The 16,914-nt window shown below is 58.4% G+C and overlaps 1 protein-coding gene across 1 annotated transcript in view; it reads left to right on the top strand.

Annotated features, from left to right (window-relative positions):
- The window catches only part of RBM19 (RNA binding motif protein 19), a 127,122-nt gene extending 111,050 nt beyond the window's left edge, over positions 1-16,072 (top strand). Inside the window, exons 24-25 of the mRNA XM_007104625.4 lie at positions 9,240-9,350; positions 15,316-16,072. Coding sequence (XP_007104687.2) covers positions 9,240-9,337 — 98 coding nt within the window. The 3' untranslated portion in view covers positions 9,338-9,350; positions 15,316-16,072. The remainder of the gene's footprint in view (positions 1-9,239; positions 9,351-15,315) is intronic.
- Positions 16,073-16,914: the final 842 nt, after the last annotated feature.

The following is a 16,914-nucleotide window of genomic DNA, read 5'->3' as shown; positions in this document are numbered from 1 at the left end:
ATCCCACATGCCGCGGAGCGGCTGGGCCCGTGGGCCGTGGCCGCTGAGCCTGCGCGTCCGGAGCCTGTGGTCCACAGGGGGAGACGCCACAGCAGTGAGAGCCCCGCGTACCGAAAAAAAAAAAAAAAAAAAGAAAAGAAAAAAGGGTAATAATGAGAAAGTTATGATGATCGCAAGCCCTGTGGAGGAAATGCAAAAAGATAATATCATACGCTCGGGGGTGCGAAGAGGGAAGAGAGATTCCAAATGTGGTGGTTGGAAAAAGTCTTTCCGAGGAGACAGTGTTTTTGTGTGATTCAAAGAAGCCAGCCAGCCCAGGATCTGGGAGGAAATCATTCCAAGCAGAGGGAGCCACAGGTGCAAAGGCCCTGGGGCAGAAGCATGCTCATAGCAGGCCATTGTGACTAGAGAATGAGTCCAGGGTGGAGAGTGGTTAGAAACAAAGCTGCAGAGGCCAGAAGGGCTCCCTGGCGGGGTCTTGTGGGGTGGGGCAGGGAGCCTGGCGTTTATTCAAGATACAGTGGGAAATCCCTCGAAGATTTTAAGAGGAGTGCCATGGCCTGATTTACACTCCATACCTCATCCTCGCTGCTACATGGGGCACGCATTGTGGAGGAGCAAGAATATGGGATAGGAGTCCCACTATAGTCCCAGCAAGCCAAGGCGGTAGTCTGAGCAGGGACGGAGACAGGAAGGGTGGAAAGAAGCTAGTGGATTGAACATATGTGGTAAAAGTAGAGCTGGCCAGACTTCTGGGAGGCAGGAGGGAAATTAAGGCCAGTACGGAGATTTTTGCTCAGAGCGAGCCACTCGAAGGATGGTGGTGCTGCGTGATGATGCGGCCCTGGAAGCTGGGAAGAGTGGGTGGGTGTGGGAGTGATCCGGCTGCATGGGGTTTGAGACACCTATTAGGACTCCCCATGGGATGTCAAGCAGATAGATCTATGAGTCGGGAGCTCAGGAGTGAAGTCTGGGCTGAGATATAAATTTGCAAGTCATCGGCATACAGATGATATTTAAAGCCTGCAGCAGTTCACCACCACCCCCCCCCATAACTTAATCATTCACAGGACGGCACCTTTTCAAAAGACTGGGCACCAGGAGAGCCCATTAGCCCCATGCCAGCCCTTGCAAATATGCCTCATTGATCTTGGCCCTGAAAACATAATCATCGGGCTTTAAAAATCACACTCGGGAAAGTTCAAGCAAGTTTGTGAAGTCACGGAGTTTACTATTCAAAATATCCCTCTGCCATGGATCTTTCCAGCTACCTGGGGACAGAAGGTTCCTATAGGCTCCCCTCACCTCATTTTTATTCGTCCACTGGGGTGCCTCTCATTCCCTCCTTAAGGCTTTGCTGTGGCAGCCCTTCCTCCAGAGGTGACAGAGGCTCCAGCAGAAGGCAGGTGAGGGAGGACTGTCCCAGATTGCCACAAAGGGTCCTGACAGAGGAAAGGCCACTCTGGGCACCCAGGGCCCCCCAGGAGGTGTTGCACCCCTGCCCCCTTGGAAGTGGGTGCCCGCCCCTGTCCAGGGTGCTGAACTTGTTCTTCTTCCTGCCCCAGCCCTGTTGGTGGGCAGCAGGAGAGAGGTTGAAGTTGGCCGGGGGACCCACTCTTTCTCACGTGCCCCAGGCCACCCCAGCTGATGCAGGCAGAATCGAGAGACGAAAAGTCAAGAAGCAGGGGTCAAGGTGGCTCCTTGCTGGCAACTGCTAGCAATGGTGCAAATGGCTGAGCTGTGGCCAGGGAACCAGGTTAGAGAGCCGAATGTTTCTCCCTGCAGAGGTGCCAGGGAGGCTGGGGGTGCCTGGAGCAAGCTGGAGCAGGTGTCCTTGTCCTCCAGGTCACCCCCTCCCCCTCCTCCCTCCTTCCACCCCCCACTCCCCGAGCCTCTTTGAGTGGTGTTTTGGAAATATTTCCAAGCGCTTCGGCAATATCCCGCACACTCTCTCCCCCTTCCCCCGGGAGCGGCTGTCCGTGTGGGGAAGGTACTTGCTCCCAATCCGGCTAAATTGTTATTGACTTGTGTTCTCTGCGTTCTGCAAACATTTCACTCGGCTGTCGCCAGTGAGGCCAGGAATCCCTGCTAGGGCTAACGGGGAAACCAGCTGTGCCGGGCCATTCCTCCTGCTCTTCCTCATCGATCATGGAATTAAACTGACAGAAGGAGAATTTCAGAGCAACTTGGGAGGGGAAGGGGCTGGGCCCAGATTGGGTGAGGGTTCGGGGACCTGGGGACCAAGAGTGCTGGAAATAGGGTCCGGAGGAGAGTGGACTTGCCTCCAGGGTTGTGGCTGGTGACAGGGGGTGGCCGGGTTCGTTTCTGAACTGTAGGCTGGCCCAGGCCTGAGAAACCCAAGGAAAACACACAGACGAGGAGGTTGTTATTACTGCTTCATGACCACAAGTGAAACTAGTGGGGTTTTGTAGACAGAGAGGAGAGAGAAAGTAAATCAGAGGCTGCACTGGGGAGCTGTCGACTGAGATCACAGATCTTTATTTTGCCTAGAAGATAAGGGGGGGAAAAAGTGTTTTGTTTTTGTTTTAATTAATTGTCCCTATTTTGCTATCAGAGGATTTGACCTGAAAGTCAAGATTCTGGCCTCTCTTGAAAAATCAGGTCTGACCACCCCAGGTCCTACGTTCACGTAGAGTAGCTGGGGTCGAGTTACATGGGCTTTTCTTCTCCTTCTTCTTCTTTTGCCGCAGTCCGCAGCCCTCCGTATAGTCACCCACCCAGACCGTTTAACTCCATCACATTCGCACTTACAGATCCTAGTGCAGACAGCATCCCACCTTGGTCCCTCGAGACGAGGTTACTGATTCTTTCTTTTTAGCCTCTACTCCCAACCCAGGGCCTTTGCCAAGAGGAAAGGGACAGGTCGTTAATGGCGACCAAGCCCCTAGAAATGGAAAGATCCCTCCAGGCCCGAGACGGGAGAGTGGGGCGGGGAACGGTGGGGGGCGCCTTCCAGCCTCTCCTGGTTTCTTTTTCTCGTGTCCTCTGCAACGAGTCACCTTCCCCTGGACACTCCCCTGCCTCCCCGGCCCGCACAGGCCGCTCCAGCATCTGTAACTAATGCAGACACACGCAGGACCAAGCCCCAGAGCCCCCAGGCTTGGTGGCCCCACGGCCCTACCGGGGCTGAATCCGCAATAATCCAGGCCGGGCATCTTCACCAGCCCTGGTGGATGGAGAGCCGCCAGCCCGGCTGCCTGGAACTCCTCTGTGCCCTGGATGCCCAGATCACAGAGCAAGAGCAACCCGCCGGGCTGCACCGGGGCTTCCTGCTTCAGAGGAGCCAGAGTCCTTAGCACTGTGATTCATAACGGCTGTAGTCACGGCCGTCTCAATAGCCAGTGCCCACACCAGGCCATTTGCATCCGAACCTCTGGGGGTAGGGTCCAGGTATCTGAGGTCTTCCAGGAGATTCTGTCAGGCCATGGGTTGGGAACCAATAGCTTCTTGAAAAACTGGCTGATGCAGGCACTGGGCCGCTGCCATGCGGCCTGAGTCTGTTTCACGCCTTCCCTGTTGAGAAGTTCCTTCTGAGGAGTCTGGGCTGGCGTCCCCCGCTGCAGGGCGGTCAGCTGAGCCACGGGACCACAGGCATCGCTGTGGGGTGACGGGAAGACCCTGGGACCAGCCTGATCTGCGCTCAAGGCCCCATTCGCGGGGGGGGGGGGTCTTCCCCAAGCCCTAGAACAGCTGCTTATGCATCTGGAAAATGGGGCAGTAATATCACCCGGCTCGTGGGAGACCTGGGAGTCCACACCCAGCCCGTGCCTGGAGCCCAAAGAAGCTGGGCTCAGAGCCCGAGGATGCAGGGTTCTCTACCTTCATGTACAGTCGGCCCCGGCTCAGCCTGCTAGGTTCCCAGTTTCCTGGGTACCGCCCGCTCCCTGGGTGTCCTTGGACGACACCTGCGTTGTTACTTTTAACGTGACTCAACACCTCTGTGTGCCTGGCACTGGGCTGTGTGCACCCAAGCCTTATCTGTTGACTCTTCTTGTGGCGGGCACTATTGCCACGCCCTTTCTACAGATAGCAACTCGAGTAGGTCAGACGGCCTGGGACCGGAGCGTGACAGAGCTCAGAGCCCAGCTCTGCCCGCCCTGGGACCCCAGCATGGCCTCCGTGGCTGCTGGTTCAGTTTCTCCTTTGGCGGCTGTATTCCTAGCACCAGGCCCGGCACATAGTATATATTCAATGACTGTGTGCTGTGAACGACTGAAGGCTGGAACCCTCAAGGCCTGAGATCAGGAGAGCAGGTACTGTCCCCAGTTAACAAACGGGAACACTGAGGAATGGAGTTAAGAGGCTCCCTTAAATCCTTGAGGTGGCAGAGGTGGGCCTGGGGCCCAGTCTCCCGTCTGCCAGCCCCGAGCAGGGGCTTTCGGATCACACCTGGTTCTTGGGGGACCAGCTATGTTCTGCAAAGGCACATCCATGAAACAGCCTCCTGGTACCGAGAAAGGGCCCCTCGTTTGGTCTTAGGAGCCAGGCTGATCTTCTCTAAAGAGTGCCCTTTATTCTGTGATCATCTAGTGTGCGCGTGCTGTAAACAGAGCCCTGGGAGGCAGACCCCTCGGGGTATCTGAGGGTTTTGCCCATGGGGGCTGCCAGTCTGGAGCCTGGGAGGCAGGGGGACCCAGGAGCAGGCAGCCTCACACGCCAGGCCAGCCCTCAGGGTGCCGGCCCCTCGCAAGACCCACATCCTGTGTCTCCAGCCCCGTAATGTCTCCAGAGGTGGGGACTGCAGGTTGCTCGTGCCCCCCGATGGCCTGGGGCAGCAGGCCACTGAGTCCGAAGGCTGTCCCAACCTGGAATCCCGCCCTCCACTCTCAACCCGAACCTCCTTCCTCTCCTCCCCTCGAGGGACAGACCGGAGAGAGGGGCACACCTGCTCCCCCTCCCGCCTCCCCCCCAGCCTGTTGGAGTCACCTCAGGTACGGTTTTAACAGGGGAAACCTGCTACACGGGCCTGCACTTTACAGTTTACCAAGGCCTCGCCTGCCCTTTGTCTCGGGGAGTAGCGAGCTCGGGACCTCCAGGAACAGGCAGAAAACACCCAAATAAAAGAGACCTCCCATCTCCAGGGGCAGCTGGCACACACCCCATCGGTTATCCTTAGGCGGGGACATGGGCCCAGTGTGGCCAGATCAGCCAGTTTCAAGAGAAACTAGAAATGGAGATTCTTGTGTAGCCTTTCTTGTGTTTACATATTAGTAACTAAGTTTTCTTCTTTAGCGTTCCGTGATGTCAGCAAATCAGATGCCCTTCAGCGGGCCTGCCGAATGAGGCCCTGCGGCATCCCATTTGGTCACCTACAGACAATGGTGTCTTAGCTTGGGTTCCCTGGAAGCAGCCCCTGACCAGCTAGGAGGGGAGTCAGTTAGGGGGATGCAGTGAGCAGGCCCCACTGTACAGGCCACAGGGACCCCTGAGAGCCATGTGGCACCCGCCTCAGAACTGTCCCCCGGAGTCGAGGGAGCTGGGACATTTCTCCAGGGGGCTTAAGTCCCCAACACTCCCAGCCTACCCCGTGCCAGGGCCACGCGTGCCCCTGTGGCCAGAGAAAGCTCCCGGCCCTCCAGGCGGGGGGCTATGAGTATGTCCCAGAGCTGCCCGCTAACGCTGTAGGTGACCGCCAGGAGGGGGCACCCACCGCGGCCGCTGCATCTGTCGAGGGCGGGTACTGCCATCCCCATTTTATGGAGGAGGGAAGTGACCTGCCCACGCGCTCTCAGTAGCAGTACCCATTAACGACAGCCAGGGCGTCACCTTTCCCCCGTGTCTCCTGCGTGCCGGCCGCTGTTGTAAAGGCCTTCAGCGTCTGTGCCCTTCCCATGCTCTTCAGTACCCCAGGCGCCGGGTGCTCTTCAGTCACTGCCGAGACTGAGCACAGAGAGGGGAGGCCTCGGCCCCAGGTGGCTCAGCCGGCGGGCAGCAGGCTTCCCTCCTGTCCGGGCAGCCTGGCTACAGCCGGCAACGCCATCCACTCCGAGGCCGGCCGCCCCGGCCGGTCACAGCTGCCGCCTCTCAGGGTTCCTTTCAGGATCCCCTCCTCCCCGAGCAGCCCTGAAGCTTTGCCCTGTCTCCCGACAGCCCCCCGCCCACCTGCCTGCCTGTGCCTTGCGCGCAGGGCGCCAGCGCCAGCCAGGGACGGGAGAGAGACGCGGGCTGGCGTTCTGTCAAGGAATTAATTGAAAAATAAAATCATTAGATGGGAACTCCAGAAATGCAAAATGGTGGCTGGAGAGTGGGGAGGGGGCCGGGGGCAGGACTGGGGGGTTGCTGGGGGACGGCTGAGCTTTTTGTCAAGTTAATTTCTTGGGTGTTGATGTTTGGTGACATTCACTTGTTGTTTATCTCCGGGTGCAGCTGTAATACTGAAAGAGAACGCACAGCTTGTTTCGTTTATTTATTTTACACCTTTCTCCGGTTCTGCATTATGTTTGTTCGCTGAAAACCCACTGAGGCTTTTGATGTCGGGGAAATGGGGTTTCAGCAGCTGTTCCCGGCAAGCAGGGCGCTCCGCGTGCGGATGGGGCGGGGGTGGGCGTGCTGGGTGTTGTCTGGGGGGGACTCGGGGGCCCGACGTGTCCTCTGGGGGGCCAGCGCAGTGCTCGGGATGTTCAGATGGCCGAGAGGCCCTCGGAGCTGGCCAGGCCCCTAGTGACCCTGGGCCGTGCTTCTCTGAAAGGTCCCCGAGGTGGGCTGATGCCCGAGGGGTGCCCTGTGCTGGCCACTGGGGGCACCAGGAGTTCAAGCCCCAGTCACCGCCTGCAGGGTGCTCCTGGGCCAGCTGGGTAAGAACCACCCATGTGCCTGGCACCTGCCCCCTTGCCAGTCTCAGAGTCACGGTCAAGCCGTGGGGAAGAACGAAAATTCTGCCAAGGTGAAAGCGGTAGCTGCCACCATCGTGGCTACTGCTTCACTGGCCACCCCCTCGGGCCCCAGGCCAGCCCAGGAGAACAGGGACCAGCCGTCCCAGGAGCTCAAACCTATCCCCATCGTTAGCCTCTGGGAGGGGGGTGTCAGTGACAGGCCCGCAGGTCCTATTGTGCTGCCCTTCTGTTTCCCGGCTCCTACTACCTGCCCAAAGATTCAATTTCCAGAGACCATTGCGGACCTCCGGCAATTATTTGGAAACCCAGAGGGGGCGGCGGGGGCGAAGGAGGCAGGTGTCCGCCCCAGCGCGTCCTGTCCCCCTCCCTCCGCATGACTAACGACTTGGTGATGATGGCCTGAGGCTCCGGCCGGGCGGGCCTCCCACCCCTTCGTCACCCTCCCCGAGGGGCCAGCCCCTCCGCGTCCCCCTTTTCTGCCGCATTCGCTCATCCCCTCGTTCAACAGCTGCTCACGGGCACCCGCTAGGTGCCAGGCAGTGTGCTAAGGCAGGGGACACGGCCGTGAACGGGATAGCTCTGTCCCCAAACGAAGAAGCGCCCGCCGTGTGGTGAGAAGCGCTGTGGAGTGAGGAGGGGTTGGAGAGCGGGGACCTGCAGACAGTGGCCAGGGGAGTCCTCTCTGAGGAGGGGACGTGGGAACAGGGGTCTCTGGGTGGGAGCGCACTTCGCGGGCCTGGGAGGGGCCGGCCCGGGCAGTGCCTCGAGGTTGCCACGCGGAGCTCCCGGAACGGGGCAGGAGCCTGTCCTGGAAGGATCCCTCGGGCTGCTGTGCGGGGGGACAGGTGGCCCTGGGGGTGGGGGCGGAAGCTGAGTCCGCTGAGAAGGTGGGAGTGCTCGGGTCAGGCAGGTAGCCGTGGAGAAGAGGAGAGGGGTCAGCGTCCGGGTCAGGTTCTTAGGAGTGAGATGGAGAAATAGCCTCAGAGAGGCCAAGTCACTTGTCCGAGACCACCTGGAAGAGACCCAAGATGCTCCGTCTCGAGGGCGAGCGTTGGGCTGGGCTCTGGGGAGACCCGCTGCCTGCAGGAGCCCCAGACCCAGTGGGGAGATGGCAGCTAAGGATGGCGGTGGCAATTTGTGCCACCCGGAGGACTTCACAGAGGAGGTGTTGTTTGAACCAGGGAAGGAGAGGCTATTGGGACAGCATCCAACAGCTGCCTCAAAACAAGCCCAGCGTTATCTGGGGGTGAGGCTGACCATGAATGAGTGGTTAGACTATAGCAGAGGGACTGACAGAGTCAATCTAAGCCCAGAGCCTTCCGCCTCCCACCCCCCACCCCATCCCTTCCTGGAGGGCCAAGGGGACCAGCACACCTCCCCCCTCCACCCTTTGTCTCCCTGGCGATCTCTGGGCAGCACCTGAGACTTTTATGAAAAGAGGAAAGACGGTGGGCTTTGGTGTGTCTTGGGTCCTGGTTTCACCACTTCCTAGCTGAGTGACCTTTGACTTACCTGCCTGTGCTTCAGTGCTCTCACCTGTGAGAGGTAATAATAATCCCTACCCATGGGATTGTTGAGAAGATAAGAGCCGTAGCACAGAGCAGATAATCAATAGCGTTTGCCACCCAGGGGACATACGTTTTGCCGAGCCCACCATGCTCTTTCACACTGTGCATCTACCTCCCCTTCCCCGTCTCCTCACAGAGAACTCCTCTGCATTCTTCAAAGCCCAGGTCAAATAGCCCCTCTTCTCTAAAGCCACCTCTAATTGTTATTCCCTCCATGCCTTATCTGGAGTCCTGGAGCATCTAGTCACCCAGCATTTACTAAACACCTACTACTGTATGCCAGCCACCTACTATACCATTAAGAGTCCAAGACTCCAAGAGAACAGGAACTTGTTTCCCAACCCCTGCCCTCGCTTGACTTGGCCTCTCTGGAGGTTTTGGCTCCCCCTACATCAGGCAGAGACTCGCTAACCTCTGACCTGCCGGGAAGGACCTTCCTCCCTTCTTTCCTCGGTGGGTGGAAGATGGGCAGGGGTGGCCGACAGGGCTGGGAGAGAGGCTGCCCCCTGGTGAAGTGGAGACTAAGCCTCCGTGTTTCTCTGTCTCCCGCTCTGTGCTCTCTTCCCCTCTCTCATACCTCCTTTGATGCTCCTTCCCCCCCCCTTCCTTGGCTTTGCTCATTTCTCTGTCTCGTCTGCCCGCCCCGCGTGTCTGTACCTGCTCTCCTACCTCCCACCCCTTCCCTCCGTCCCTTCCTGAATCCCCTCCCCCTGCTCCGTTTGCACTTCTTCCCTTCCCTCGCTGTCATCTCTCTCTCCCTGCCTCCCAACCCTCTCGGCTCTTCTTTTCTCCTCTCTTGCCATCTGGGCTCCCGCAGAACCCCCGAAGAAAAAGCAGTCTGTGGTGTTGGACGAGATCCTGGAGCAGCTGGAAGACAGTGAGGACGACGGCAAGGAGCAGACCCTTGAGCCGTGAGCTGGCACCGCGGGTACGTGGCTCCAGAGCCCTGGGGACGGGGCCGCACCGCCCGGGGGAACAGGAGCAGCAGGCAGCCCCGCCCTCCACGGGTCCAAGGTCGGAGGGGACGATGGCCTCAGCCCACGGCCGGGCAACCCGGGCCCCAGACACTGACTGCGCCTGCCCTGTGCCCGGCACTGCAGGGCCAGAGAACAGGCGCAGGATGCCACCGTGCCGGCCAGTCCCTCGTGGCAGCACGAGCATCCGGAAGTGGCAAAAACCAGCCCAGCCGTTGGCGCCTCCCGCAGGAGTTCCCCCTCTCGTTCCTCCTCCCAGCAACCCTGAGATGCAGACGGGGCCCCACCGTGCTGGTGCGCAGGTCGGGGTGCAGAGGGGCTTCCGGGCTTGCACCGGGGTGTGCAGCTACGCGGGCGCGAGGACCCTCGGGCCCCCTGCCCACGAGCCCGGCCTACTCGCCAGGCTGAAGGCAGCTCTCTGGAGTTGGGCTGTTTGGGCATGAAGCCCCGCTCCACCCAGCACAGACCGGGGACCCCTGCCAAGTCCGCTCACCTCCCTGGGCCCAGCCTCCTCCTCACTAACTGGTTCCCACCTCAGAGGGCTTTAGCGAGAAGGAAATGTAATAATCGTGAAGAACGCCAGAAACAGTGCTGGGCGTGTGAGGCGGGCTCCGGAAGCGTCTGTTCTTGCTCCCCGCTCCAGGGCTGCTAAGCTGGAGTTCCCGCCTCCGTCTCTCCAAGGGTCTGCTCACAGCCGGGGCCGGGCCTCGGTCCTGCCCCTTCCTCGCCACTTGGGGCCGTGAGCCCTGGTCTAGTCACCAGAGCGTCTCCCGTCCGCGCTGACCATGGGGCCGCTCACGAAGCCGCAAACCCAGACACGGGCTCATTGGTTGAGCCCGGCTGCGTCACTAACGGCAGACGCCCTCTACTCACAGGCTGGGGACCCTGAGAAATGCACACAGGCCCCCGGCCCTGGCAAGCAGTGTCCCAAGGCTCATCCCAGACTTGGGGTGCCCACACCTACTCCCGCCTGGAGATTCACACCCAGCACACACCAGGAGGGAGATGGTAGAGAGGAAAGAGCTATAACCCGCCTGCCCTGGGCCTGAACCCCAGCTCTGTGACTTTGGACCGGCGAGGTCCCCTCTGACCCTCAGCTTCTCTTTCTGTAAAATGGGGGTGATCTTGTACCTCCCTCAGAGACGGTGCTCGGACTACATCAGTCATCCAAGTAAAGCCCAGAGCAAGCGCGCGTCAGCGTTTTTGTTTCCTTCTTCCTTTGGGGCAGCTGGGGGCCCCGAGTGAAAGCCCAGGGACCTTCCGACTTGCCGTGTAAAATTTGGTCTGTGTATTTTTCTGGGAGGAGGTTTCAGTCCACATCAAGCAGTTTTCGGAGTGGCCTGGGATCCAAGCAAGACCACGCAGCGCTGACAGTCCTGCAAGGCTGAGCGTGTCCCCAGTTCCCCGGGGGGCAGGCGCTTCCTAATCCATCCGAGGTTATCCCTGGGACATAATGGAAGCAAAAGACACAGACCCGGCATGGCTCATTCCCAGCTTTTATAGCGAGGTGTCTCCCCGACATCAGACCATAGAGCCTGCGTGGGGTCCCTCGGGTGACCAGGCTCCCAGGTTTCCGTGGGTCCCAGGGATGACAGGGCTGGGGTCCACCCCCCGCTCCCCACTGCTTGTCCCGTTAAGGGCCATGTGGATTCTTCTGGTTAAATAAGATTGCAGAGCCGTGGGCCTGGCACGGGAGGAGGCGACATTGGCACCGACCTCACTGAAGGTACTAGAATGTCCCCAGATCGGAATTCACCACCTCCTGGTGTTGCCATGCCAGCTCGGGCTCTGCATTCAGACCCTTCTGGGTTCCTGGTAACATCCACCACTCACCAGCCTTGTGAGCGTGGGCCAGTGACTTAACCTCCGATTCCTCGGTCTCCTCATCTTTAAAATGGGATGGTGCTAACGGCGCCTCCATATAGCAGGGGTATTGTGAGGCCCAGGGAGCTTCAGGCAGCTGCAGGAGGGGAATCTGACCCCAGGGCCTCGGGTGTTTCTTGACCTTCATGCTTTACTGTCTTCCCTGTGTCCCAAAGAAAAAGCAAGCAAGCCCCGGCCCGAGCCCAGAGAAAGCTCAGGACCAGCAGAGGAGCGAGGGGGTCGTGAAGCTGATGGCCTGAGGAAGCAGCAGGAGGGAGAACCACCAGCCACTCAGCCAGCTGCACGCGGGGAGACTGTGGCCCCTTCCCTCCTGCCTGCCCGTCCCAGCCTGGCATCTGTACCCCCAACCCTGGGGGCTTACTGTCTGGGGTGGAAGGGCCCCCCCCATAAGCAGGTAGAAGCAGTCACTTCAACTCCCCTAGAGATCTCGGGGAGGTACCCCGTCACCCCACCTTCGTGCCACACCTGGCCCTCGCCAACGCCCATAGCAGACTCCACGCTCCCCCAGGAGCACTGCATTCTCCCCATGCAGCCATAAGCTGGATCATGGGGAGTGTAGTTTAAAACCCTTCGGCCCTGCCCCCACGTGCACACTTGGAGCAAAACCACACCCTTCACCACGACGAGCAAGAAGGCCCTGCCTCCCTGCCCCTGCCCCTCACTTACTGCTCTCCAGCCTTTACAGCCCAGTCCCACCCCAGGGCCTTTGCACTCGCTCTTTCCTCTGCCTGGGACACCCTTCCCCAGCTTTCTTCCTGTTTCCTTCCCCCACCTCCACCAGCCACTCTGAGATCTTAGTTTAAGCTTCCCTCCCTTCCTTAGAGAGACAGCCCCGACCACCTTATCGAAAGTAGCCACGTTCCGTTCCTCTCCATACGCAGCCCCTGCCCCCATGTCCTCCTCAGCCGATCCTGTCCCTGTTCCGTTCAGTCACAGCACCTGGCGCCTGGAGGTTGAACAAGTGTCTCAGTAATCCTGAGCCCTGTCCCCACCCCTTTGAAAGTAACTCTTTAAACAGGAACTACTAAAGCTCTCATTGTTATTATCATAATCATCATCGTCATTATTATTGGTATTCTGGAATAAAAAGTATAGCTAGGTAATAATAAAATAAAGCCAGGTCTTTAGCCTGGCCCAGAGGAGGGCCCGTCTTTCCCCCTTTGAGAGAGAGGGACTGCGTGAAAGCGTTTCAGAAGAAAGGCATCCACCCAGTGTGTGCCGGGTGAACTGGGGAGACTCCAGGCCTTGGAGCCAAGGCCCTGGGGAAATTGATGGTCACTGTTGTCACCAGAGCAGAGGGGCACGGGGGGAGGAGCTTTCAGGAAGGGGGCTTCAGGTGAGTTTGAATGATGATGGGACATCAGAGGTCCCAAACCACCAGAAGACGTAGGAGAGAAATTCCAGTAATAAAGCACGGAGGTCGCACCTGAGGAAGGATGAGCATTCTGAGGTGGGTCGTGGTGGAAAGGAGACCGTGTATCCAGGAAGGCAGCCTGGAGGGAGTGACCTCTGCCCAGCAGCCCCCGAGCAGGCCAAGCGGAGTCGTGGTTTACCCAGTTGCTCCTCATACAAAGCCAAAGCCAGACTCAGGATGGGCCCACGGTTGCCGTGGTGCAGTTGGGAAATAAGTGAGCCCCTCCCCCAGAAACGACCGGTGTTGCTGTGCTTATTCCTAACCCTTTCCATCCTGGGGTTACCCGTGGGCACCAATGCCATTGCCACAGTAGACTGGACGCCAGGCTCGGGCCCTTGTGTCAGCGCTTGCAGGCCATTCCACAGACCCTCAGCCATGGGGTGATCCCAGGGTGTGAGGTCTGCCCCCCTCCTCCTGGGAAACGCGAGCTGGCATCCTCCGGCCGGTTTGCACGCTCTGCGGGGGCTGGCGTGGAGGATCACAGGACTGGAGTGAGCCCAGGTCCCAGCGGAAGCACCTTGACCCTGGGAGGGCGCCAGGCATCTTGCGGTGTCTCAGAAAGGAAAGCGGGGGGAACGGCACAGGCCAGAGGCAGAGAGAGGGGGGCGGAGTTAAGTCCTCAAAGCCAACGGCTAATCCTCCCCCCCAATCATTCATTCATTCGTCCATCGAACACTCGGCATTCCTGTGCGCTTGGCACCGTGCTGGGTGCCAGCAATACAGGGACAGAAACCCCGGATCCACCCGGGAGTTTGTCTCCTGGGCTTGAAGACCCGAGAATCAGGCAGAAGACAATTTCCAGCGGACTTTGCCCCCGTGTTTTTCCTCCTTTCCTTTTACCGCCTCCTTGGGCTCTTTTGTCTTTTGTGGCAGGGCCCGTCCCTCCCAGCACCCGTCTGTGCTCTGCAGCGTCTAGGAAAGGATTAGTGCAAGCCGAGCATGCAGGCTTTGGTGAACAGAGCCGAGTTTGGTTTCAACATCTAATTCAATTTGTTCTGCCGAGATTGAAATATGAAATGGTTGCCAGTCAAACGTTCAAAGGACGGCGAAGGGAGAGTGAGCGCCTGCTGAAATTTGAATTTTAATGAAAATGACTTTAACCCTTTGGTATACACCTCGCAGAAATGGAACACGCGCTCCCCTCCCACGAAAAAGCCTCTCTGGTTCTCTTTGCTGAGCTTCGCTAATAATATGCGATCATTTTTTTCAGCAGTATTAATAATAACAGATTAATAGAATCCTGGCTTAATAATAAATTTGTTCTCCCATCTTGCCCCAGCCGCCGAAATAGGCACCTTCCCCTAGCTGACTTTTCCAAACCCTACGCCCGACAAGCCAGGCCCCCCTGTTGGATGCCCTCGTAACACCTAAGCGCCTCCCTGGCCCCTGTCACAGCTGTAAACGGTTGTCTGTGTCGTGGTTTCGTGTCTGTCCTCCCTCCTGGTGTCAGCCCCAGGAGGGCAGGGTCCGTGCCTGTGCCGTGTGCACCGCATCTCCTGTGCCTCTCGGGTAGGAAGTGCTTGGTAAATGTGTGATGAAGGAACGAACGCCACTTTGTCCTCCCAGCAGCTGTGGGAGGTAAGTTTACGAGATGTACAGAAGTGGAGCCTCCAAGGGGCAGGCGACACTCCCAGGTGACACGGCACAGGGGCTGCCCCCGGGACTCGCGCCCGGCTCCAGGTAGCGGGAAGGCCGAGTTCCACCTGCCTCGAGCTCTCCTGCCCCGGGCGGCGGGGCAGCACGTGCTCGCAGGAGAGCCTGGCCCCACTCGGGGCCTTAATGCACACCCCCCTCTCCTCACCCCTGCGCCGCGGGCTGCGCCGCTGTCCCCATTTTACAGATGAGGAGCTTGAGGCTCAGGAAGGAAGGCCGGCGTGTGCCGGAACTCAAAATCTAACCTCAGGGCGGCTTGAATGAAAGGCATCCAGTCATTTTTCCCGATGAGGCTCTTCCTGCTCAGCACCTACTTACCATGAACTCCTAACATGCTGTTTGATTTTGTTCTTAATGCCATCGAATGCCGTCAATCCCCAGTGCACGGGCGCCTGTTGGGGCTCGGTGGGGCTGTGGAGGGCACCAGGGTAGAGCGTGGGGGCGATGGGGAGACCCCCGGAGGACGGTCACCTCCCGAAGGCAGAGCCCGTGGCCTCCTGCCCGGGGGCTCCTGTTGCTGGAGCCCAAGGAGAGGTCTGAACCTGAAACACCTGGGAGCGTGCATCCCAAGCTATTTGCTCAGGCTGCCGAGCCCAGGGCCCGGGAGGAGCGCAGGGCCCCTGCAGTAATCCAGGGGAGGTGTGGCGGCTTCAACCAGCGGAGGAGGTGACAGGCGGCCGGGTCCCAGATGTTTTGAAGGTGGAGCCCAGGGGACAGACTAGAGGTCTGGCTGTGGGCTGCGCGGCGCCGTGGTTTGGGCCCTTAGCCCCGGGAAGACAGGAGTCAGCGTGTGCTGAGGCCACGTGCAGGAGCTGGCCCAGAGGGGAGCCAGGAGTTGGGTTTTTAACGCGTTCAGTTGGAGAGAGCCGTCCGGTGGAGATGGAGAGCTTCCCGGAGGATGTGTGTCTCCAGTTCAGGAGAGAGGGCTGGACCAAAGGTGTAACAGGAAATCATCTGTTTTTCTTTAGGACATCTAAGAAGCAGCGTGGAGGCTCACGGCCCCGTGCAGGGAGAGCTGGGAGGTCCTCGCTCAAAGCTTACCAGTTCCCAGTTCATTCTGAAGCCACTTGTAGGTGGTTCCAAACTCTCTTGACCACAGGACCCCTTTTTCCAAGCAAAAGTCTTATGCAGAACCCCAGCGTAGAAAACAGAGAAAGTAGAACCGCTGTATTCAAAGTCAGGGTGTAAGGCCCCCCCACGTGTTCATCCTCCCAGTCAGGAGTTGGTTGGAAAACCACTGATGTAAACACGTCTCATGAAGCATGGAGTGCAGGCTTCCATGGTACACGAGATGATTTTAGGCAGCCCATAAACTTTATTTTTTTTAATTTTTAACTTCCGGGTTTATTTTCACATGTATGTTACAACTGGAAATATACAGCTAGCTCATCAAGCCAATGGTTTTGCCAAGCCCTAAGAAGGAGGTGAAAAAAAATAGTGAATTTGTATAAAGAAAATGATTAAGAAGATGAATGTGATACAAAGAAGTGGTAAAAGGAATTCCCTGGCTGTCCAGTGGTTAGGACCCCACGCTTTCACTGCCAGGGGCCTGAGTTCAATCCCTGGTCAGGGAACTAAGATCCTGCAAGCCACACAGCTTGGCCAAAAAAAAAAAGTGGTAAAGAAGGGACATGAGTGATCTAAACTGGGGGTTGGTAGGCTGCGGGCCTGTGGACCAGGTCCAGCTACTGCCTGTTTGTAAAAATAAAGTTTTATTGGCACATAGCCATGCCCATTGGTTTACAGATGGTCTAGGCCGCCCTCCTGCTGCAGCAGCAGAGCTGAGTAGTTAAAACAGAGACTGTATGGCCTGCAGAGCCCAAAATATTTACCGTCTGGCCCTTAACATCAAGTTTGCCAATCCCTGATCTAAAGCAAGCCCCTCTAATCTTATAGCTCAGAAAGCCAGAGCCACAGAGGGGGGGTGGCTTCCCCAAGGTCACACTGTGGCATTGCTCCCCACTCTGTGCCCTTCCCATCCTGCCACCTCTGCCCAGACCCAGCGAGGCTCCCTGGGCCTCCTGGCTTGCCCACAAGCCCCAGCTGTGCCACTTACCTGCAGCATGACCTTGAGCTTGCTCCTCGACCTCTGTGTGCCTCGGTGTCCTCATCTGTGAACTGAGAACAACAGCCATACGACTCCTGGAGTTGGAGGGTCAAGTGAGTACAGCATGGTCCCTGCCATGCAGCAAGCACTGTACAAGCGTTCGCCGTAGTTACCCCATTCCCCAGCGTAAGGCCTGCCCCCCGGCAGGGTCTCGCCACCACCCACCACCCAGCACAAGCCCTGAGCCCAGGGCCTTCTGGCTCAGCAGCAAAATAAGAGGGGCCCTGCAATCTAATTAGAGCATCGCCAGAAGCCAGGGCTGCGTCCCCTCCGCTGCTTTAATAGACCCCACTTCCCCTTAATTGCAGCTTGCATGAAAACGATCCACTGGGGCTGCAGTGCCCCGTCCTTGGGCTCAGGGCAACAGCAAACGTTTCTCTGTAGTCGTGCAGATTTCTGGATGGCAGCTGTTCCTGCCTTCCCTAGGAACTGTCAGGAACCCTCCCTTCTCCTGGACCCC

Source organism: Physeter macrocephalus, chromosome 19 (assembly GCF_002837175.3).
Source record: "Physeter macrocephalus isolate SW-GA chromosome 19, ASM283717v5, whole genome shotgun sequence".
In the NCBI taxonomy this organism is placed as follows: domain Eukaryota; kingdom Metazoa; phylum Chordata; class Mammalia; order Artiodactyla; family Physeteridae; genus Physeter; species Physeter macrocephalus.
Note: the sequence above shows the minus strand (reverse complement) of the source record. Positions and strands in the feature narration are given on the sequence as shown.